Source organism: Patagioenas fasciata, chromosome 8, assembly GCF_037038585.1.
Source record: "Patagioenas fasciata isolate bPatFas1 chromosome 8, bPatFas1.hap1, whole genome shotgun sequence".
Lineage (NCBI taxonomy): Eukaryota > Metazoa > Chordata > Aves > Columbiformes > Columbidae > Patagioenas > Patagioenas fasciata.
In genome coordinates this window covers 21,461,610-21,486,015 of record NC_092527.1, presented here as the reverse complement: position 1 = coordinate 21,486,015, position 24,406 = coordinate 21,461,610, and the positions used below count along the sequence as shown (strand labels likewise).

General features: G+C 47.3%; 1 protein-coding gene across 1 annotated transcript in view; it reads right to left on the bottom strand.

Annotated features, from left to right (window-relative positions):
* Positions 1 to 23,721, bottom strand: part of PDLIM1 (PDZ and LIM domain 1) — a 41,735-nt gene extending 18,014 nt beyond the window's left edge. Inside the window, exons 1-3 of the mRNA XM_065843738.2 lie at positions 23,557 to 23,721; positions 11,699 to 11,850; positions 2,717 to 2,801 (exon numbers count right to left, since the gene is read on the bottom strand). Coding sequence (XP_065699810.1) covers positions 2,717 to 2,801; positions 11,699 to 11,850; positions 23,557 to 23,652 — 333 coding nt within the window. The 5' untranslated portion in view covers positions 23,653 to 23,721. The remainder of the gene's footprint in view (positions 1 to 2,716; positions 2,802 to 11,698; positions 11,851 to 23,556) is intronic.
* Between the last annotated feature and the right edge of the window lie 685 nt (positions 23,722 to 24,406).

Below are 24,406 nucleotides of genomic sequence, written 5' to 3'. Positions count from 1 at the left end.
TGTGCAAGACTGTTGCCAAGGAAAGCAAATATATTGTTTTCACTGGCAAGCAAGTTTTAAAAAAAACCTGAACAGCTCAGACAGCACTGCCTTCGAAGATCGGGCTCTACTCACAACTTCTACCAATCCAAATACGATCAGCATCTACGTGGTAAAGCCCATAGCAGTTTGCCATGCTAGTATATATGTGCACAGCATCTTCTGCACTCTGCTGATTTGCAGCAAGCCTGGCTGAAGCATCTGGTGACGCTGCAAAGACACAGCCCCCGTGTGACGCACCGACGCTTGCAGGAGCCAGCACGCTCTGCTGGCACCCCACTCCAAGCAGACACACCTCGCCACAAACCTCACTTGCTGCAGTCAGCTACTGAAAAAGGAAACTGGTGTGTATTTAAAAAAAAACCAAAAGACAAAGACAAATAACTTAAACTTGATGGTGTTCATGACACTTTTCCTTGGCGCAGTGGACTAGAATGTTCAGGCACTGTTAAGCAGGAAGGGTAAACAGGAGTTTGTGGTTTGGAGATGAGATACACATCTTCCTTCACGCTGCTAAATTCCTCTGCTTCAATATGCAGCAGGTAAAGCCCTTTAAATGAAAGCCCCATGCTCTGAAAAACAGCAAACACCACTCACATAGGCACTGCAAATGGCTTCATTTTAAGAAAGGGAAGAAGGAAGGTGAGGCTTCTGTGTGAGCTTGAATGTTCCTTTTACACCAGGAAAAAAAACCTCTTCTAGTATCAGCCATCACAAGGGGTCAAAGCTTAATTTTCAAGCAACAATTGGTTCCTAGTGCAAGATTAAGACAAGGGTCACTGCTCAGAAAGAAGGTTTGTAACAGGAATCTCTCCACACTTAGTTTCGCACCAAATTCTCCTGAAGTCAGTTACAGGTTGGTATCAACAAATTCAGTTGTTCCACACTTACAAACTGGCAGCATCAGAATATCTATATAATGGCCAGAGCAAGGACTAGGATTAGAACTACGGTTAGGGTTTAGGAGTGGATATGTTCCACTGCCAGAATTATTGCTGAATTCTGCACCGTCTGACCTTTGTGATGCCCGTTACTTGGATTTTAAAAAGCAGGACATGACTTAAAGTCAAAGACTAAAGTTAAGGTTGTTGAGTCCCTCTCACCCATGTTTCCTACTGAGTTGCAAGAGTCTCTCTGAAACAGCACAGGGCTGACTTAGATGCAAACACTCCACCCAGGGGGCAGCTGATTAAAGGAGAGCCATTGATTAGGGTTAATACTGGCAAAGCAAACGAGTTTAAGCAAGATGTGGCATCAGTTAATTAAAATAGCCTACGTTTAGTACTTGACCAGCAGTGGATATCTACCCAGTGACCCAGGCTGCACTGGGGGGAGGAGTGTGGTGGTGCAACTAGTGACAGGGCAGCTGCAGCCACGGGTTTCTTGCTGCAGCTAACTAAGCTTAGTGAGCTACACTGAACTCCTGCCTGGCATGTGTAACGCCCTATGTTTAATTCTGGGGCATTTAGCTAAATTCTGGTTAATGGCTGACTGAGGGACTTGGTCTCTAGAACCTGGTCTCCTGCTGGATTAAATAGCCCTCTGCAGTCTTGCAGATACAGACCAGATCTCAGCTCAACAGTGTCATGGGCAGGTGTCACCGCATGGTCCCAGCCCAACCAAAGTCCAAATGGCTCAGTCTCACACTGTGCCTTGGCCAAGCTTTGAAATACCTGGAGAGTGCCACACCACACTCTCGAGCCAAGCAACACACAGCAGCTTGGCATGAGAGGGAGCATGGACAGATTCCAGGCCAAGGTCTGGGCAGGGTCTTGCTGCACATGTGCTACTTCAGGTTCAGGTTCTTTCCAATCCAAACAGGCACGTTAACAGTAAATTAATTGCAGAGTCAAACTGGTTTTATCTCTACTTATTTTGCTAGAAAGACTCACATGGGATGCATGCTAGGGCCAGAATCCATGTCATTAGCCCAGTGACAATCTGGAGTAATGCCATTGATTTTAGTGCAGTTATTGTAGATTTGTGCAGTGTAATCCTCTAAACCTAGTTCAGGCAATGCCCTCGCAGAGGTCACTGTTATTACTACATTTACATGACAGAGGTAGCAGACCGATGAAGCAAGGCTGCCAAAAGGTTACAAAACCAGCCTCCTAGAGAGAGGCTGCAAGATCTGTCCACAGATAAAAATATAAAAATGTGTTTCTCTTCCACCTTCCTCATAGCTAGACTGCTAGTAAGAGGAAAAAGAACAAAACAACAAAAGAACCAACAGAAAACAGTAAGAGTGAATAATTTTCCTCTCCTCTCAAGACCTTTCTTATCTATGAAAATCAAATAGGCTTAGAATGGTAGCAATGATCTAATGAGGCACACCTCTGCAGTGCCTCTGTGCCCTGTGGCAGTGTGAGCATGCAGCTGGCAGCAGACAACGCCTGGGAGCCGAGCAGCTTACCCTGGCCAGGCATGGGCTGGCTCTCCACGGCAGCTGGCTTCTGACCTCGAGGCAGGGAGTCTGTCTCTGAAGGATTCCGAGGGCTCTGCCTCTGAAGGATTCCGAGGGCTGCACGACTGCTGGGAGGTATGGGGCACAGCACTATCCCCAGTGTGACTGACGGAGTGACACATGCTCAGCTCCTTGGAGGATCAGGCCAGAAACCACTCCAGAGTTGGACAGGAGGAAGCAGGAACAAGAGCACGCAGATATTCCATTACTTACCTGCGGCTGAGAGGCCAGATTCATCTTGTAAGGATGTGTCTTTCCCTCCTCATTTACAAGTGGCGACCAGACTTTTGACTCCGTTCTGCAACACACAAATTTTAAAGAGTTAATCTGTTTTCATCACTGAGCATCATTATTGTTATTAAAAGATTTGAAGTTAATCAGCTGAAAACATTTCCCCAGTCTTTTGTATACAGCACTATCCAAATCAGAAACCTAGGTAGCCTTATTTTAGGCACATAACTTGGATGACTTAGTTATGCTGTGTGAGGTCCTTGGAAAAAGATGGGATCTCAGCAGTGACTGTCCTGGCTTATTCTTTGGGAGGCCACTGGTGACAGAATGGGCTCCCAACCCAGGCAGGAGAGTTGAGGGTCACCCAACAGCAGAAGCTGGAGATACCCCTTAGATGCAGATCCTTTAATTAAGGGGGACAATCCAAATTACTTTATTTCAGCTTTTATGGGTAGGGTCACCCAACAGCAGAAGCTGGAGATACCCCTTAGATGCAGATCCTTTAATTAAGGGAGACAATCCAAATTACTTTATTTCAGCTTTTATGGGTAGCCAGGAAGAGGAATAATTCTTGCCTGTATTGACTACACAGAGAACATTTTGTTCTTGAAGTTGGGCTGCCTTGGATAAGCTAGAAATATTTTTCTTTAGTTTGGGTCTCTGGAATTTTCTTCTTATTTATACAGTGGTATCCACGCTGAACAAACAGATACTTTGGGGAATTACAAAAAAAATGCATTCAAGTCTGCAATAGGACTATGAACTGAGATGACATAATGTGTCAGAGAAAGTCAGCATGACCCTTGCTGGTCTGCGGCTTGACCCAATTACTCACAACAGCCTGAAACAAAGTCAAGATCTGTGACAAAAACCAACTGCTTTTACTATCATCATCATTCTGGAGTTTTGCTATGTCCCCAAGAACAACAGACAAACAAGTGGTGAGGGAGAAGTAGAGTGCCTAGAATTGCTTGAGATGCTCTGCGGGAGACATATGCTACCTACATTTCTCAGCAGTACAGAAAAGTATTTAGCATCTCAGATGGACTGAACAATGCCACTTCCCCCAAAGTTTTTAATAGGAGGGAATGAGCGGCTGCAGTATTGCTGAATGAAAACTCTTGTTCAATGCTAAACATTGCATCAGGCAGCAACCAGATGGCTGATAAACTCTTAGGAAGAGTTTTGAAAACCATGTCCTGTTTTGACAGGAGCTCTTTGTAGAATCTGCAACTGCAGATAGATGTACTTCCTAGATATTACTGCGTCCAGGGCCAGATACTATTTAAGTACTTAGCAAAACATGAATGCTTCCACTGAGAATTAACTGGGTAACTGGAGACTTTAAACAGAAAAGGCTTATGAAACTGACAAGGATGGAGAAACAGGGTGTAGAGCTACCCACGATACATTCAATCTGGTCTGCACCATTTCTCTAAAAGCCCTCCAGTGTTAGGATATTTTTTAAACAATTCAAACTTAACTGCGATGCACGTGTGTATTTCAAACATTTGCTGCATAAATAGTATTTTAATACTTCCATCCAGAGGGCAGCTCAGTGGGAGGAGACGGAGGCAGCATTCTCACTCAGGGAAGAGGAAAAATTTTATTGACCTGCTATTGCATCTATTACACCCTGAACTTCACAGGGAAGACACCCTGAATGAAGTCTGCTGTGCTGCACCTCCTTTCACAGGAAAGTACAAAGACACAGGTCACACCAGATATCATCCTTTACAGCAAACCTTTGCCTCCAGGCTATTGCATCCTGCAGGCCCAGCTGCACTGCTGATACTCAACAATCTGTGTCATCCAGATCCTGGCGCCTGGCAAGCTGGTGTACACATGGACAAGGGCACAAACAGACTAAAAAATATGAACATAACAGCTGTGTGGGATCAGATCTATGCCGATCTGATTATCATCCTGTGTCAACATCTGCTAGTACTGGATGGATGACATATCCCCCAGGCGAGTATGAAACAACCATTCCCTCCTTGCTTCTGGCAACCCATGCTTTAAGGTGCCTGGGGAAACAGTGATTTTACCCAGATTACAGCTACCAAGCCTGACAAAGTCACAGCCGTCTCTATGACAGCTGTATTTTGCACTTGAATACTGTGTTTGCAGATGGGAGCATCCCACTGACCAACACAAAGCCTTATTTCTTGAAAGTGTTTGGAGATCACACATGACCAAGTTTCACTACCTCTGGAAAAAAAGGGGACACAGCAAAGCATATGGAAATTAAACACCCTGCCAGCCAGGCTGTAAGCAAGTAGACATTGGCTGGAGATGAAAGAGCAGTTCAGAGAGCATGAAACACTTCACCTGATTTCTAGCATGAAGCATCCCTGTACCAGTGCTCACTATCAGTGATCTGAGTACTTCTGGGGCAGCATTTTCTTTTGCAGCAGTTTAATATTATTCAGATTTCAAAAGCACCAAAAGGTCTCATTCAGACTGAAAATTTAAGCTTAGAGCACGTCAATACATAAATACAGCACAGAAACCTACCCTCAGCACCTTGGGCCCTTGCTTTCATCCCACTGCCCCTTACTCAGTGCATTTGAGGTGACACATCACCTTGGTTTCCAGCGCCGGAGAGGCAGCTATGGCCAACTACTGCAGTCAGTGGGGTATTCTGACCAGATTTTTCTTCCTTATTTATTAGCAAGGCAAAAAGCACAAGTTTGTTTCTCAGCCTGCTGCCATTCTGATCTGTCACAGGCTATAAATGGAAGCAACAAGGTCACTCCAGGCTTTACTTTCAATCCAGTTTAAAAGTTATCCAAACACAAAGGTTAAATAGCCCACATGGTTGTCCCTCTAAGGCTGGGAGGATAAAGCTTCCCTTTGTCCTCACAACAGCTGCAGCAGAGCCCGTCAGCCACCCTCAACAGCCCATTTATGGCCCCAGCAAAGCCACAAAGAGGAGATGGCTTTGCTCTCCGTGGCTGTGCCTAGCAGGGCTTCCAAGGCACGTGCCTGGTCCCACCGCACCACCTGTGGAGCCCCCAGTCTGCATGTCATCACTAGCACCCCTGTGGTGCCTGTTCTCTGCAAGGGTGTCCTGGCTCTGCTCCCAGCATCACTGCCTGCACTTTTACTCAAGCATGGCAGAAGAAAGAAAAAGAGCACCTAAATGTTCACCTTACATCTCACTGCTGGCCCAGGACTTCTCTTCTGAAAGACTGGGAAGAGTGGGCACAAGGCACAGACAATTGGGTGGATTGATTTCACTCATCATGCTTGTATCTTATCAATCTGTTTTCATAACTCATTTACATGAAGCAAGGAACAGGCGTCAAAGCAGATAGCTCAAACCCACCTTGACAACAGTGGCTCCAGTTCTCACAGCAGGCTCCTACGGGTAGAACACTAGTGACTTTACAGAGGATTGTTTCCAAATCTGGGGGGAAGACCCCAGCCACAAAACTACCTCCACACTGCCCTCAGTGAGGCTGTACCCCTGCCACGGAGCCCAGCCACACTGGCGGGGCTGCCAGACCTGCCTCTCCATGGGTAGCGGGGCTGGATGTCCAGCAGTCTGATGGGGAATCGCACCCTGTCGTGGCTGAAAGCCAGCAGGCTGCAGCATCCCCAGAGGATCCCACAGACTCCTGCTTAAATTGATTAATATTTATTTTAGAACATGGTTTCTAATGCACATTCTTTCAAATGACACTCCATCAGAGAGCAATACTCAAACAGTGCAAGAAGAGAAGACAAAACCATGACACTCAAACAAGCCTGGGAACAAGTGCCAGGCAAATCAGTGGCAGGCACATGGATATACAAACTTCGTCATGCTTGCAGTTTACATTTCTAATGCTGTTTCCTTACTACAAGAGAGAGAGCAACCAATACAGTCAGCCATGAATCTGCTGTTTCATCCAGGCAGAGACCAAGACCCAAGATAAGAAAGAATTTCTCTGATGCTAGTTTGGATGGGGAGGTACTGGTCAGAAGGGGAGGAAGGAAACTGCATGCAAGTCAAGGCAGGAATCTGGAGAGGTATTTACAAAATACAACATTTCTCAAGAAGTTTGGCTTGAACATGGTATAATATAAACATTACAAGAGTCTAGATTTTGCTATCAACACTTTGTATGCAGAGCTGGCTCATAGCTTCAAGGGAAAACTCAGAGCTGAAAAATGAGGTCTAATTCTGTGTGCCAGGAACCATGTAAATAAGTTCCATAGAGAAAACAGGAATATTTACATTCCTATTTCAAATGCTGGGATGGACACGACTAAGATATCAAAGTAGCAATTAAATCCATAAAGACAGAGAAGTTCCTTGTGCAACACAAAGTTTGCTAGCTGAAAAACCAAGGAAAGATGTAAAAAATTCCTCTTTCAACCTTCCCAAAATTTTAGACAGGCATTTTAAAAATGTTTAGAGACTAACTTCAAGAGTTTCAGGCTACCAGGAAGGTACCTTCTAATCAGCCTTTTAGCTACACCAGCTGTGAAGGACATGCACTTGGATCTAAACATGAGTAGTCATTATTAATGGACATATTCACTTTGGCAAGCAAAACCATACTTGGGCTGCATGCAGCCTATTGCCAATTCAAACAGTAATGAAAGTCACAACTTGCTTGAGAAAAGAGGCCCCAAATTCACCCCTTCACACATGGCCCTCTGCTCCTTGCGTTTCAGGCATGTCTTCACTAAAACCAAAAGGGCAACTCCAACTATGCAGAAGCAACTGAAGTTTATCACAAGCAGTTCCATTCCAGAGTCACGGAGGATGAAACACACCTGACTGCTCACACTCACGCTGTTCCTCCAGCAGCCAGCTACAGGGCTCACTAATTTTGCCTCGCCAAAGAGGCTGTAAAAGCAAGGCAAATACCAGGCTTGACTTGCCAAAATGACTTTGAACATGCCAATCATTAGTAAAAGCTGCCGGCACACACCCAGGAGAGGCCGTGCGCTGTGCAGAGGGCAGGCAATCTGCGTGTCCTTATATAGCTGCAGGCAGCGCGTCAGGCTTTTCCCAGGGCCAAAGGAATTATTAGTAAGATGACAGAGCTGGAAAACTCTTATTGGCAGGGAAGCAAAAAGCAAACCTAAATGAGTCAATGGATTCCACTGACTTCCTAGAACACAAATTCGAGCCTATTGTGGCTTTGTGCAATTAGTCCCCATGGCTGAGAACTGAGAGCACATGGAGCAAGGAAGAGTGCAGCTGAACCTACCAAGTAAAATGCAGGTTAACATCATATGCATGCTTTCTCTCCCCTTCCTCATAAGCGTCTACACATGATCCCTTCTGACAATGTGTTTTACACATGCTGGTAGCAGATCTGACTTCTCTGACCCTGGCACTTTTCAAAGAACAAATACATAGCTTCATTCCTTGGTGACATTTTTTAGCAGAGTAACAGACTGTTTGCAAACAAACAAAAAGTGCCTTAATATATTATATGGTGGCAGCAGAGTGGCAGAAAGGCAGTTTGAAATTTGAAGAAAAGAACAGTAGGAGCAGAACAAGAAATTACATGTTTGTCACCTCTTTTCACAAATATTCTTCTCTTATTACCACCCACAACCTGCCTCCAGACATAGAGGGAAGGGCAGGTTCACTGTAGGAATATTTTTCTGTTTGTTTGTTGTTTTGTGTGTTTTTCTAAAAAACAAACACACATACACAACCCCCCCAAAAAAACCATAAATACTTTACTTTTGAGTTGTTCAGGGCTGCATATGAGCACAGCTCCACCACCCATGTGGTGACTACAACCACACAAAGAGCCGTTTGTTTTAGAAATAATTTTCACCTGTGCTGCAATGAGCATTTGTCTGATTTGGCACATACAATACAACAAGCCTTTGTTTGCTTTCGTAGATCTACAGCTACACAGAGCTGTGTGCAAATTCATCATGAGTGTTACCAGTGACACTGGTGATGCCTGGATCTTTTGGCTATCAGGTGAATATTGAATGTGCCTCTCTTGAGCCTTCTCTTCTTTGAGTTTCTTTGTCAGAGTCTCTTTTCCAAAATCCACCAAGTTTCCAAAGGAAGTTGATTACTTTCTCCAGTTTGTTGGACACATCTTGCTGCTTACTCCCATTAAAGGAAAATCAGATGCTTGGAAAGGGTGCAGCCTGCTAGATTGTCAGTGCTAGAATGTACACACCCTAACTCAAGGGGGAAAATAAAAAAAAAGAGCAGCTCTTCTCAGTGACTCAAGATCCCAAACTTCCTTTTTCCTGTGGATGGGAGAGACTCAAAACTCTGCCTGTGAAATTTCTGTTTAGCAGCAGCCAGGTGGTCTTGAGCTGACTGACGCACATGGTCTGCTAATGGTCAGTCTTTCTGCACATACCATACCAACCCATGGTGCTGAGCTTGATTCTACACTGCTGAAGGCAATAATGGAACCTTTACTTTGGTTTCTTGAGCACATTTCTAAAAGCACTCTCTAGCCTGAAACAAAAAGCAAAATCAGTGAACAAACAGAAGCTCAGAAGAGAGCGGTAAGCTGAACGCTGCGTTCAGCAGGAGTTTGGTGTATACGCCAACACTGTTCAACACCCACTTTTAAGGCAGAAAACAGACCTTCCCACCTTGGTTCATGCACCAAACAGCAAAGCACCTGGGAGTGCCACCTAGAAAAGCATTTTCAGAGAAAGCAATTTGTGGCTGGTTTTAAATACTAGGAAATTCAGAGATTTGCACCTTTGGGTGAAAAAACAGACAAGGCATGTTTTCTTCAGCTAGTAATTTGATCCATTTTTAACAGTGGCATGTGTTAGACTAGATTTCCTGCCTACAATCTGATCTGAAATATTTTTGGACTGTTACCATCATTAAGGAAAATACTGAAACAGGAAACATTGGAATGCTGTTGATACTCACAATCAAGTACAAACAGCATTTCCTTTACCAGAAGCATTTAAGTCCTTTCCATTTTCTACATTTACACTTCTCTAAAATAATTAGTACAGACAAACACAAAGACATTTTAACTGCTCAGCTACCACTAAACGAGGGTTGCACAGATGCAAACCACGCGCATACAAAGTTTGCTTGGGTCCACAGAAAAGCACAGGATGACAAGTATAGTGCAGTACTTTCCTAAAACACTCTTTGAGCTTCTAGCTACTTGAAGTTTAAGGGCTTTCTGCAGCAGAGATACTGCCATGGTATACCATATCCTTTATAGATTTGTCTTCCATGAATTCAGCCAGTCTCTTCTTGAACCCTTAATGTCCCCTAGAAGCCACTAAAATGGATTTTACATAAAGCAAGGGTTAGTAATATCAAACCCTAAAGTGGATAAACAGTTAGATCACTGCTTTTCACTTGTAGTCTTGACACTTTTGAACATTTTGTCAGCAGTACTCATCGATCAGTACAGCAAAAGCATCCAACACACACTCATGCTACTTCCTTGAAAGGGTGCCTTGAAAGAGCTGGGTTGCACTAACTCGGAGTCCCTGCATGGTTTCACACTGCGGTGCATCCAGCTAGAAATCTCTCCCTAGGCAGCTTCCACATTCAAGGCCAACGAAACATGCATGGGGTAGCTATAAAGTTAATGACTTTGTAATTAACATTAGCAAACACATTTTACAGACTCAATGATCTGTAAGAGTGAGCTTGCCTGCAGGCTGAAAGAGCCCTTGCCACCCCTCTTGTCTCCCAGACAGAACCACATGGCGCTGGTTCGCTAAGTCAAGCAGTCGGGTTTTTTGCAAAGGAAAAGGATCAATCCTTTGCAGGAGGATTACAGGCTGACAAGTTAAAGGCCAGTATGAGAAACTCTGGGGCTAACAGGCTGCTGCAATGCTCACCACCCATTCACACTGCCTGCACTGTGCTCCATTCTTCCCTCTGTGAATTCCCTCAGTCGTCAGGCGTTTTTTTGGCCAAGTCCTATCACTTCTTCCCAAACTGGGAAATGCCTGCTGAACTCCTGGCATTATCCAAGCTACAGTAAAATATTTCTGTTTTTGACAGAAAAGCTGAACTACTGTTTCATTGAAGGCATGCTTGTGCACTGCTTCTGAAAGCACTTCCCCTGCATCTGCCGTGAAGCTGACGTACGATCACTTTAGGGGAAGGAAAAATTCACTCCAGAGCAACACTAGAAATGCCATGATGCATCTACCATCTGACTTCCAAGAAGTGCTAGTACCCATGGCTGCAATTCAAACTAAGAGGAAGGCTAAATCCCCAGGCACCCCAAAAGAATAGGCTCCAGTAGTTTTAAAAAGCAATGGGTGAATGCAAAGCAGACCCCTGCCTCCCCAGGCTGCATTTTTATCTCTGTACAAAGATTGCCCAAGAATAAAGCATGGGTGGGGAAAGGAATGAAGCGGTCTGCTGCTCTGCAGCTTGAGACTGTGGGAAGACTGAAGCCAGCCCATGGTCTACACTGATGACAGAGACGGTGGCTCAGCTGTTGCCTTCCTTTATTTTTTCAGGACTCACAAGAGATTAATGCCTGACAGGCACTTTGATGCAGCCTGGGTCATCAGTGCTGTTTGATCAAGAGGCTCCAAAATGTACAACCTTTCTGAGCCTGTGAATGGCAAAAACTAGGCCATTAATAGCTTGGACAACACACAACCATATATTTTAACTGCTAAACTAATGCAACAGAAGAAAGGTCATCTCTGGTTGTACCTCCTCTGTAATAAGTAAGACTGTAATAATCAAAGACTTGTCTTTGATTTCTTGCTGTCAGGAACCATAGAATAGGCTGACAGCCTCTGCCACAAATTATCAGCCAATTTCTCACTGGGAAAGTTGTTTTCATTAGGTCAAAGTGCAGCAAATGCAAGCAGCATTAGGATTAAAGGATGAAATGCAGTTCCCTCTTGCAATCCAGTGCCGGGCCAGACAAAGCACTAAGAGGTCAAATTAAACAAGGCAGCCAGAGAGGCCTGCTGCCACCCCGCATCCCTCCCTCTCCCCATCTCCAGTCTCGCTCAGCCACGTACCTGCTGACCGTCAGAGTTAGTTCATCTGCGCAGCCCTTGATCTTGTTCTGGGCCTCAAGGTGTGTCATGTTATCGGTGTTCACTCCATCAATGGCTGTGATCTGGTCTCCTATACATAAGTTGGCTATTGCAGCTTTGCTACCTGGAGTCACCTAAGAGAAAACAGAATGAATGGAATTTCCAGGGAGCAGCATTTCATAGCAACATTTGAAAAACAGCTGGAGCATTTAGGACATCCCTGCTGGTACATGAAAGCAAGGAGGTAAAAACTAATGAAAGCAAATTCTTAGTAGAAAGCTACCTGGATCTAGAACTCTTGGATACTCTCAGTATTAAAGTTAGGGGCAGAATTCTGTTTTGGCACCCACAGAGAGAGGTCTGGGGGAAACAAGAGGTAAATAACAGAAACAGTATTTTCACTCAAGACAATTGGTTTCATGCTGGAGAGCAAGAACATACAGATAGAAACTCTGTTCTTTGCTGGACAGAGAAGTGGTGTGCAAAACAGAAGGTGCTGAGGACAGCCAAGAAGCCCAAGCCTCTAAAACAGAGGTGTCATAAAGGGTATCAGAGTCATTGCAACACTGTTAATGCCAATCACAAACACCTTTGTCTGCCTCACGATCTCATTCGCTTCCTTCCTTGGAAGACAGGTTTGGGCTCAAGATTTTTGATTGCTTCTTTAGTTTTAATCTGGTTTAGCATAGGAACAGGGGCAACAGCCTCCCACTGACTTCAGAAAGATCAATCCCAAAGCAGCACTTGATCTAACAAGCAGACTGGGAGGGAGACTGGCATCAGAAACTTCATCTTCAAACCACAATCTGACCATACTTCCTGAAAAAGTGGAAGGATCACTCCCAGCCTGACCATAAGCTCACCCTGATACATTCTGCCATATACATCTCCCTTTCCTCTCCATGCCTGGTGCTTTGCTTCCCAGATATGCTGCTGCACTGCTAAAGAGGTGTCGCACTCTGAGAAATGACTGGTGGGAAAGAGCTTGGGGTAATCTCACCAAGATCCCAGACAGAAGACACTACACAGCAATACCACCAGTATGATACCCCTTGTGGAAAAATAAAAAGAAGGTCCCAACTAAAACTTGGCATTTTCAAGCTAAATGGCTCATTCATTTTCCCCCTACTGCTGAAGAGGTCCTTGCTTGACAACAGAGACTTCTTTGGGCCAAAATTATTGCCTGGGCGGAGGGTGAAGAATGTCACATTTGCTTGTGGCTTTGTAAACACTACGTAAGATTTTGTGCAGCTGTAATGACTTTGTGGAAGGAGCATAATGATTACTGTGGGCTTTCATCAATTATTTAATAGGCAGAGGAAATGAGAAGGGTGGACTGCTCCCAGACACGAGTATAGATTAAAACATGCCTTGCAGCTGGGACACACCTCATTTATGACTCTGTTGCAACCAGTATTCATTCTACACATTCATGTTAGGTTTCAGCATGCTGGAAAGCAGCTGAGCAAATGCAGCAGAGCTGTCAGACATAAACAAACATTGTTCACGAGATTGAAAGAGTCCTCCTAGTGTGGGATTGGACAGCAAATCATTCCCCCTGGGGAAACACTCACCTCCTAGAGGTGTCACAGGTTAGCTGCAACCACTGCTTTCCCTGGGCCAAAAACAAGGCTGTTTGGCACATCTTCTCACAGCTGTAGTGGGATATTGTCCTCAACCAGAAGGCAGACAACAAGATGCCTTGCTTTTTTCACCCCTCTACTTAGACAGAAAAGGAAAGGACACAGATGTGTATCACAGATGTCCAGGTTGGCCAAGGTAGTCAATATTAACCCAAAGACCTTCAGATGAGTCAACCAAACAGTGTCTGTTTAACTGCTCACAGGTTTAATGCTGTGAGCAGACTACAAACTGACAGAGGAAGTGATAATGAAAAGACCAGACAAGCCACCAGATGGATATAGGAAATCTGCTTTAAATGTGAAGATCATCACCTCCCAAGCTGCAGCCTGCAGCTGACTGGTGGTCTACAAGACCACCAAGTGCAGCCTGCTGCTGCTCCACTGGATCCATTGCCTTGAGAGAGTACTTTCATGTAAACTTAGTGACAGGGCCAGCTAGCAGCCATGAAGAAATCTTGAGCACTGGAGGTGGACCACAGTCCCACCGGATTTGGGAGCTGCTGCTTCAGAAACCCTGAGGCAGATGATGACATCATTACACTGGCCAGAGGCCACAGGAGACACATTGTGGGTCCTCTCCTGGTCACTGGGCCTTAACCAAGTCACTTGGTTTCTCACAGTCTTTATTTCCTCTGCTGCCAAAGGAGGGAGAGGGGCACATCACTCACCCCTGTGAGGAGCACGGAGCTCAGCACACTGTTACTGTGATTCATTTTTGATCAAACAAGACTGCCAGTGGGTCAGGAATAATGGTGGATTAACACCGTGCCTGGAACGCTGCTGGAGGCTTGGGCATACAGCTTGCATTTAAAGACTGGTAATCAACACAACGTGTGGCAAGCTGCTAGAAATAACCCTGTACCACAGGGAGCAGCTGAGCCAGAGCGGCCAGCAACACTGAATTACTGAAGCCTCCTGAAGAAACCCCAAGAGCCAGTAGGATGACTGAGCGGCATTCACTGTAACAGCCCAGTGCTTGCCAGCACTCCCAGTATCACATTACTCTTCCATGTCCACTTCAGAGGAATTTGAAATTTGAGTGCTCTTCATCAGATAAGAGCCACTGGTAGCACAAGGGTAATTACATCCACCCAGGTACCATATAAACCTCTCCCCTAAGGGGAAGCCACAAGGATGTACACTAATGAAAACGATTAGTGAATCTGCCAAAAGGAAACATGTTTTAAAATCCAGTTTCTTCAGTTCTGGGAATAACTTGCTGTGAAATGCAACCTTCCACAAACCACTCCCCTGCAACATTCAGCTCGTATTCCTGCCAGGATTGTTCATAGCAAACATGCCTGCACAAGGGCACAATACTGCAGGGAATTCACCCCCCCATCCTTTTAGGATGATTAATAGCTACTAATAATGTTCCCTTCCCCCCTCGCAGTAAGGTCTGAGCTTATCTCAGTGCTGTCAATGCTGCTTTGAGATTTGCTCACCTACCAGTTGAGTCAGGAAAGCAAAAAGCATTTCTGTTTTTAAGTGAGGAGCAGAGACCTGCCACTGGGAAGCCCTTTTCCTCCTTTTATTTTAGTCAGGTCCCTCCCTGGTTCATGGGGAGCGGCCAGGGCAGGCATGTGGCTGGAGGGGGCAGTCAGAAGCACCCAGAGCACTGACAGACACCAGCCAGCTTACACACCCAATGAACAAAAGCTTTTGGGCTCACAAGCATCCAGTAAATGTTGCACTGCCTGAAACTGCTTCGGTCCTGCTGTCCCCTCAGATGACTTAAAGCTTTGCACCAGCCTCTCTCCTTTCCCTTGCCCAAGCACGGAGCAGACACCTCCAGGGACTGAGGGGTCAGCAGGCTGCACTTTGCACCAGCAGGCGACCCAATAATGAGCGGATCAGCCGCACTGCTGTATGGGAAGGTGAGGAGGGCTGAAAGACGCTGTGAGGAACAAAACCTGCAAACACAGCTTTTCATCTTATGGGAAGGCATTGGCCTCTTGTCTCCTTCAAAAGAGCTCCCTGACTGGCTTGGGCTTCCCCACTGGTGTTGAACAGCCTCTGACAGAGGGGACATGGGCAGCATCACAAGTCCACAGGAGCCTCCCAGCTCCAGGGACACTATCATCAGGTGAATAAAGCTCTGTACACCTTGTAACATCATGCCCAATGGCTTCCTTTGGAAAGGAGCCATGCCCTACCTTGTGGTGATTGCTCCCAGGCAGTTGTGTAACACTTTGTCATTAGGTTATTTCACTGTGGAACAGACAATTCTGGGACAGGCTGAGGAGCACTGCTTCATGCTTTATCCAAAATAGGTCCCAGAGCTCACCAGAGTGTGCCTACAGCGATGCTCTGTTTGGCTGGCATCTCTGTGTAATAGATCTGGGCTACTACAGAAATAATTTAGATACTCATAACCAGACACATCACATTAGGTCCCTGATACCAGCTCAGACACATTTGCTAGCACATGGAATAAATAAATAAATCCCATAATCTGTGGTCTTGATCTTATGTTCTTTACTCATGCAAAGCTCAGCACAGTAGATAATGGTTTAGACCAGTTACAGGCTTGGACCCCTATTTTTAAACAGGTCCCACAGATTAAGGATTAGCATGGATAGAAGAAAAAAACATACATTACTTACTTATACTACGAAGTGAAGCTTTGTGTGCACATGCACATGGGTACACATACACACACACATATATGTACGTGTATATAAATAAAGCTCTACAACCATGCCTCCCTCCCTCACCTTCCCTGCACACACACTTTGGGCTCCACCTTGCCAACACCACCAGGACTTTGCAAAGTTCAGTTTTCTGATCCTGATGGTTTGTCTGCTGTTGTCCCCTTGTACTGGCAGCTGGGTAGCAAACAAAGGACTCTGCTATGGCACATGACATCTTCAGCTAGTCTTCGGGCAAGTGTGTGTACAATAGAAAAGAAAATACTTCCATTTAGCAGGGAGAATGAGACACACTTGGCTGCTTACCCAGCTCCCAGGCCCTCTTTGTTAAACTTCTGTCTGTCCCAGAGCTAGCCAAAGACAAACACATTTTACATTTGATGCAACTGCCGCCATACACACTGCCTGACAAGTTTTACAGTCCCTGGACAGGGATATATGGTGCCTTTTTTCCTTTTGCAGGTGAGGATCAGAGAGGCAGCAATGGGTATATTCAGCGAAGCTACTGCCCACAGCAAGTGAGAAGGAGGAAGGGTGGGCAGCATTTCTATGACAAGCAGCGTAATGCAGCTCCACGTGAGCCAAGACAGATGGACAGGTCTAAAGTTCATTCAGTTTTTTCTGGGCTTCTCCCCACCTCCATTCAGACACACTACTTGCTCACTCCATCAGCCCTTCACAGGTTCTCACAGACCCTACAGCCTCCAGCACCAGCCATCACTCCACACCTAGACACACATCACAAGGAGCGATGAAAAGATAAGAAACCAGAAAATTAACATCACCCAAGAAAAAGATCTGGACAAACAGCACCTGAGCTTGAGAGGAAAACCCATTGCTGGACAGAACAGACATGCAGCAACATACTTCTAAGGCCACCAGTGACAACTAGACATCTCTGACATTCAGATTAATCCTCCCCGCCCACACACACCACTGTTTTACCATGAGTAATGTCCTCAGCGCTGGAGTATTATGCTAAGCAGCCACAGTTTCTCCCAGCAAAAGCATGCAGCTGGGTCAGCAGAGATCAGAGGCTATGAGAAAATTCAGGCAAGCACGTTCCACACCCCTTCTCTTTAGCGGAGGGGGAACCACAGGCTGATGCTTTGCAAGCAACTCCACGAGGCTTTCTTCTCAAGCTGCTACTTCTCTGCACTGTCACAGTCCAACACTGCTCCAGCCCAGAGCTCCCCAGCTGCTTGGTGCTGGCCCAGGTCACACAGTCACCAGGAGAGAAGACAGGGGACATGCCTCAGGCTGGGGAGACCCGGAACATCAGCCACCCCAGCAGGGCTGTGGCTCCCACTGCACAAGCCCCTCTGGCAGCCCAGTTCACCGTCTCCCTCCTGCCATCACCTCCTGCCTGCTGCTGACAGCCAGGATGACTGTTAACACAGAAAAGGCATTAGACACAGTGTACAGAAGGCTGACCTCGGGAAGGCGGTGTAAAAAGACACAGGTGAGATGATATGCTCAGATGCACAATTGATGGTCAAGGAGTCACTCAGCCCCACAGCTTGCTTCACAATATGCCCCACATAAAAAAAAAAAAAAAAACACCACATATATATATAAAGATTTCTTACAAGACTTCAAAAACATTACACAGAGCTGAGCCTTTCCTGATGGTTTATTTCATCCTCTAAATAAAACATGTCCAGTAATCAGCAACCATCTAAGACAGTGTCACTGTCCAGAACAACATCAATTGTTTATGCAGTTAAGGCTTCCTTTAATTTCTTTGTTTATACTGAAAAAAATACAAATCCATTTGCTGCAGTTATTTTGATGTTGCACCATTCAAAACCAAAGCATTTTTACAAGCCTGAGTACATCACTTGATAGACAAAGTGATTCTTGAGGGTGAAAGGTACCAGGCAGTTTGCAACCACACATAATTTGGCACCTGGGAACAAGTAGATTAGGGAAGAAAAAGGACTTCCTTTCTCACAAGAAGTCCAACATTTACTGTTGTCAATTTAAGTTCTGGGGCTTAAAGCTCTCACATAGGATTGAGGCTGGTACATCCCATTCCATCACTGAGCTGTCTATAGGTTATTCGGAGAACTCCTCAAGAAACAGGTAGGCCAGATGTAGCCCACCAAATGATGCTGGACTGAAAGAACAGGGACAGAGGAAACGGTACTCCAAAGTTTGGTGGCATGAAGCAGCCACATTGCCTTTTCAGACCAATTTGCCACAGGTTAACAGCAGAAAGTGCAAATCTGGCTCATAGGAGAAGTAAGGGTACTGCTCCTGGAAGTAACTCTGGCAGAAGGCGTTTGATTCTAATTATTTTATTTTTTTTTTCTAAAGATAAAACTGCCCTCCAGACTCAAGAAACAGGGCTGGAAAAAGATCGAGCCTGTCCCACGCCCCAAAGTGCTCTGTCTTTACTGCAAGAAAATTCTGCTGCTTTCCACTTACTACAACTAAGGACAATTTCTTCTCATGCACAGCCCAGCAGTCAGGGAGATCAGCAAAGTCCTTTCATTTCTTCAGCAGACATTTGCACCTTCGAAGCAGAGGCTGGTCCAGCCCCAGAAGCTGCCCAAGAAGCTGCCAGTGTTCACGCTAACTTTGAAGTCTGTAGAGACATCACTAGGGATGTGAACCTGTGCTCTCCATGCCCCACATGCTCAGACAGACAAGAGTCCCCGCAGCAGCAAAGGCATGAGGTATCATACCATACTCCAAACATCAACCTAGCTACTTCTGGAGGGCCAGGAGTTCTTGGCAGGTGACCCTAATGACCAGCATCCCACAGGCACTGATCAGATGTCTGTGTAGAGAGCAGCTCTGCCAGGCACCCCAGGCAGCACCGTACAGCATGGCTGGCACTGCCACAGCCCCCACCAGCCCGGCAGCCAGGAGCAACAGCACAGGAGAAAACAGTGCAGGAAACATAAAGCCACGTTCACCTTCCTATAAACCCCAGCAGCTTTCCCAACTGGCTCCTCCTGCCAAGCCAGCCCCAGAACAAAAGCCAAATGTAACACCGGCATATTTGCAGTTACCAGCACGAAATCTGAGGCAGGCAGCAGAGGAATCACAGCCACAGGTGTGTGCAGCGGGGACCAGCCATGGCTCCCTGGCCTGAGGAGCAGAGCCAGCCGAACCCTAAACCCTGTCACACCCACTGCACTCCATGTGTCCTTCGGCAGAGGGGGAGGCATTCAAGCTCACCTCTGGGCACAGAGGCCTCCCTGTCCAGCCCTGGCTCTCCCTGTGGCTCAGACCACCCTTGCAGGTTCATTTCTTTCTTTCCTCCTGGGGGAAGATACTGCAGCCCAGCACAGCTGAGCCCTGGCACGCTCCCAAGGGAGGATGGTCCCCATACTCATCCTGCTGAATCCCTCAGACCCCACAAGAGAGGCCCATTAGCAAGATAACCTGTACCACTGGGACTTTTTCCCACCGGTGGCGCTGGGACACCTTTGCTTGCCTGCTTCCTAATAGGGCAACCAGCCGCAGGTGTGGGTAGGACATCAGCCAGCACCAAAGTCAAACCCAAGGCCTCTTCACACCACAGCATTCAGTCCCATGCCTGCTCTTGGACTATCAAGCTCCACTTTATCACTAAAACAAGTTTTAAGTTAATAACTGGCTCAGGAGTCATGCTTAAAAACAAAAAACAACCAACACCCCAAACATAATAAACACCTGATTATGTTCCAATTCTGTACTTGCTATAAATCCTGAGCTTTTAAAATACCATGCATAGGTAAAACACACTAAACAGAGATGAATTCATGTTACTGTGGTCAATATCAGCAACCACTACAATGTTGAGACTTCATCTTTTTTAATATATTTGCAGAACTCAACTGTCTGGAAACCACTTCTCATCGGGAAGATTCTCGATTTCATAACAAAATGTAGCTACAGAAGTGCACCAGCTTTGGCCTGTTTCACAGACTTTGCCAGACACCCCTCCCTAATGGAGCTGGGGGCTCCTGACATGACAAAACGTAGAGCAAATTCCCCTCTGCCTGTAGAGCGTCACCGGCACAAACCACAAAAATAATCTCAAGAACAAGGTTTACTGGACATTTCCATGTATATATTCAACTGGGAACAGAAACCCCCAATGTTTATGAAAATGAAATGCAGCCAAACAGGAAAAAGCTCCTGTTACCTGAGGGACGGAAGGGGATGAGGTCCATCAACAGCGCTACTAAAACACTCCATCAGTGTGTCTTCTTGTGCAACCAATCTCGCAGTGACTTGACTGGGAACTACCCCATGCAGGGCAGGTCCATGGACACTATTATCCTACAGTGCGTCTGTCCACAGCTCAGAAAGGATTTGGAAAAGCTCTACCTCATTGACTCACTGCGTAGTATCATCCAAAGGGTGATAAAGACAAAGGTCTTTCCTACTCCTGTATGGCAATCCAGCAGGTTTTGGTCTAGGGTTCACTACACAGATCAACACGAGCTTTTTTATGAACAAAGACTGTAATAAAGTGTCCACCAAAACCCTACAGTTTTAAAAAGAAACAGAAATGAGAAAAATGCGTGAAGCATCCTTCCAGAACAGACAGGGGATTCCACAATAAAGTCTCACGTGCAGCACTTGCGACATCCCCGTGCTTGGTTCTCACTGGGAAGACTGGGCCAACACAAACAAGAAACCAGAAGCATTTGCACAAGAAGATGTTTGTGATGTATTTGAGCCCAAAGCATTTTTGAACACAGAGTTCCAGTGGAAAGGTGGTAGGGAAGTGACAAAAGACAAGAGCAGCTGTGGAAATATGATAATCTTTCATCTGCTGCTCTCCTAAGACACAACTGGCCATTGGTGACATGCAGCCGCTGCCAGACAGAAGCTCTTGGCCAGGTTGCTCTGTTGGCTCCCACATTCATGGCACTGGTGCTCATCATACTTCTTGGACCTGGGACTGCAGCACCAAACTCCAGTGACTCCCCTGGAGAATGAGCTGCCTCCCACCAGCAAGACTGGGACAAACTCTCCTTATGTCAGAGGGGAGCCTGAGAAGCCAAAAGACACCAGAAAGGAGCTGAAGTACAATGGTGACCAAGACAAGCTCAAGAGCTCACCAATGAGGACAACCTGCCAGAAGCCAAATCTGAACTCCAGGCAGGCAACACAGGTTGAATTCAGGCACCTTGGTTCAAAGAGACCTGCAAGACACCCAGTTCAGGCCCACGACTGGATGGATGTTGGTCTCCTGGCATCCCACCACATCAGTACACACCTGGAGTAGTGGCTTGTCCCCATCAGTGCATCAACAGGATGAGCAGCCCTGGATGAAGCAGAGCCAGGCTCCACTGGCCACACAGGAGGGGACTTGTCCCCATGTGGCATACATGAATTGCCATGTTCCTAGCTGGCGGAATGATGCTGCTCTGTGGTGCAATCAAGGACACCAGCCTGGCCCAGGGTGGGCAGCTCGGCGCACCGCTGCTAACAGAGCTCCCGATGGGCACATCTGTGCCACAGACCTACAGCCTACATGCTGCAGCACAAACACATAACAGTGCTGGGGAGGGACGGCTGCATCCTCCCCCGCTCCCAGGGCGATGTTCTCATCACAGGCTACAGCCTCCCCACCCTGCCATTCCCCTCAGGCAGCGCCCTCATCTCACACCTTGCTGGGACCTCATAACCCTTGGCAGATCCCAGTCCCACAGCCAGAGCTCACCCCATCCAGTGAAGAGAGCAGGGCTGCACACCCTGAAAGCTCTCTGGCCAGAGCACAAGTACCAAATGCAATAAGTAAGAAGAAAAATTAAGTTATAGCCCCATAAAGTCATCGCACAAGGAGGATCAGACCCTTGGCCAAAACCAGACCAGATCTTTTTTACATGGTGAAAGGGGGACTCGCTGCAAGCTTTGTTCCTGAGCCAAGGGGACAAACCCAGGAGCCTTAGGAGCAAACCACAGGAAAGATTAATGGCTTGAAGTCTTGGAGGGGAAATTAAAAATGTCAGAGGGGCCACAGGAGAAACCTGTGATAAGAGCTGCAATTGTCAGCATTTACGTCACCACCACCAGAGAGGCTATTTATTACATTTTAGTCTCCAGGGTCACAATTTCTCATGATGTGGTTATTTTTGCTGCTTTGCTGATCTATGTCCCCTGGTATGTGCCCACAAGCACTAAGAGAGGCGACCAAGGAGAAGACGCAGGAGCAGCAAAGAAGGACTTCAGACATCTGCCTGAGAGCCTTTCACTGGAAGGAAATGACAACAATTACCATAACAATGAAGTAAATATCACTTCCCCTACGCTAAAGCTGCTTTCATGTCCAAAAAATGTCTTAGAAGAATGAGGCATTATTACTGTAATTGAAAGAGATTACACAGAAAACTAATAACTTTCCCCCCCTCTGTGGGTTTGACAGCACTCGCCAGCTCTGCCCTTCTGGAGCCAGCAGCCTCCTCTGTGGCACCTGGGGTGCTGCAGGCAGCGGGACCCGGTGGCAGGTGGTATTTAGAAGAGTCACAAGCTTCACCATCCTGTATTTTGAGGGCAGTACACAGAAATTCAAGTCCTTGTACGCCCCACTTCCAGCCACCCTTCTGCACCTGGGGACCACGGGGACTTCAGAGCCACGCAGAGGTGGTGGCAGAGCCCAGGGCTGCCAGCAGCTCATGGGATGCCTGTGGTGTGCAGAGGGATTGCTGGAAATCAGAGCAATTTCTTCTCCCCAGGTAAGGCCAGTGGCCCACGCCAAGAAGATCCTGAGCAGCACGCCCCGCAAAGAGCCGCACAGGGACAGCGAGTCTGGGGTTTATTGTCCCCAAACGGAAAGAGATGGCCATGCGTGCCCTCGCTTTTTGTTGACCCCTGGCAGGGCCCAGCTCCCTGCGAGGAGCAGCCGGGCAGGTGGCAGCAGGGCGGGAGCAGGTGAGTACGTAGACAGAAAAGTTAAGTACTCTGAACCCAACCCTGACATTTCACAGGCAAACGCTGGAGCAGAGGAGAGAAAATTAAGTTACACCACTGAAACTCTTTGGATGTGAAACTGTAATTGTCATTTCCTAACTAATTTTTCTTGAAGCGAGGTTAAGAAGGACTGATAACAGCAACAGGCAGAGGCACTTAACATAAGGTAATATGGCTTCTGTAAACAAAGGCTTTTCTTTTAACTATACATGGCAAGCGAAAGCAGGGGAACATTCAACACCAGCTCTGTGCAACTGCTCCCTGTACCATGGGCTGCAAAACCCAAACTCTGGGCTTGCAGGAGCAAAGGGGATTCACTCTACCTGCGCAAGAGGTTTGCTAGGGACAAAGTGAGGAAGGAGGATAGGTAAGAAGCAGAGACGCCGGTCAAAGCCAGATTAAAGGGCTGCGTGGGCCACCACAAATTTCTCCATAGGTATTAAAACCAAGTGATAATAAAAAGGGTAAAGAAAAAGAAAAGAAACTCCTGCCACGGCTGTGTCACCAGCCCTGTCTTTGTACCACCTGCCAGCCCCAGCTTCCCCCAGACCCGCCGCCGCACCGAACGCGCCCCGGGTGGCCCCGGCCCCAGCACCGCCCGCCCCCCCGGGCCGCCGCCTTGCCCTACCCGGGAGATGGTGAGGGGCTGCTCGAAGTCCCGGCCGCCCACCAGACGGAAGCCCCAGGGCCCGGGCCCCGACAGCACGATTCGGTGTGTCCCCATGTGCGCGGCTGCACCTCACGGGACGCCCGACAGCCCCGCCGCCTGCACCGGCCCGGCCCGGCCCGCCCCCGGCCCGCCCCGCCGCCGCCGGCCCCTCCCCGGGCTCCCGGGCCCCGCCGCCGCCGGGCGGGCTGTCCCGCCCCGGGGCAGAGCTCCCCGGACCCAGCCGGGCGGCTGCCCTTTTCCCAAGCAGAAAGCCGCTCCCTGCCCGGCGGGGGTCGTGGGGCCGAGCCGCTGCCAGGGGACGAGAATTTCGGTCTTCGGAAACCGCAACCGTCCCGCGCCCCCTCTTACCTCCACCCGCGGCGGAGCCGCCCACAGCCAGGAGGCATCGCGGCTGCAAAGCAAGCCACCGTCGGGCAGCCGCCAGCATGACTGCCCCGGTGCGGTACCTCACAGGCAAACATGACTCATCCTGCTCCAACCTGGTGTGATGTTAACTCTGAAACCTAACGGAGGCGATAGAAACTAAGCGGCTCTGGGTGCCGTTTCCAGCTGGGAGATGATGAGCAAGGGCAGAGCCTGGGAAGGGTATTACCTTTGCCCTAATTTAGCTCTGATTTGTCACTGCTTTAGGCAGCTTTGTTTACCTGCAGCCCCTGTTGGTACCACCACCAAAAGAAATAATCCTTCTGTACTGGTTTCTCAGCCAAACCCCCACTGGTCTGCTGGTGGGAGAGGCTGGTTACAGCAGCCCTGCTGGTATTTAGAAACTGAGCGCAAACATTGCTGCTTATTTAGCAAATAAAGCAAC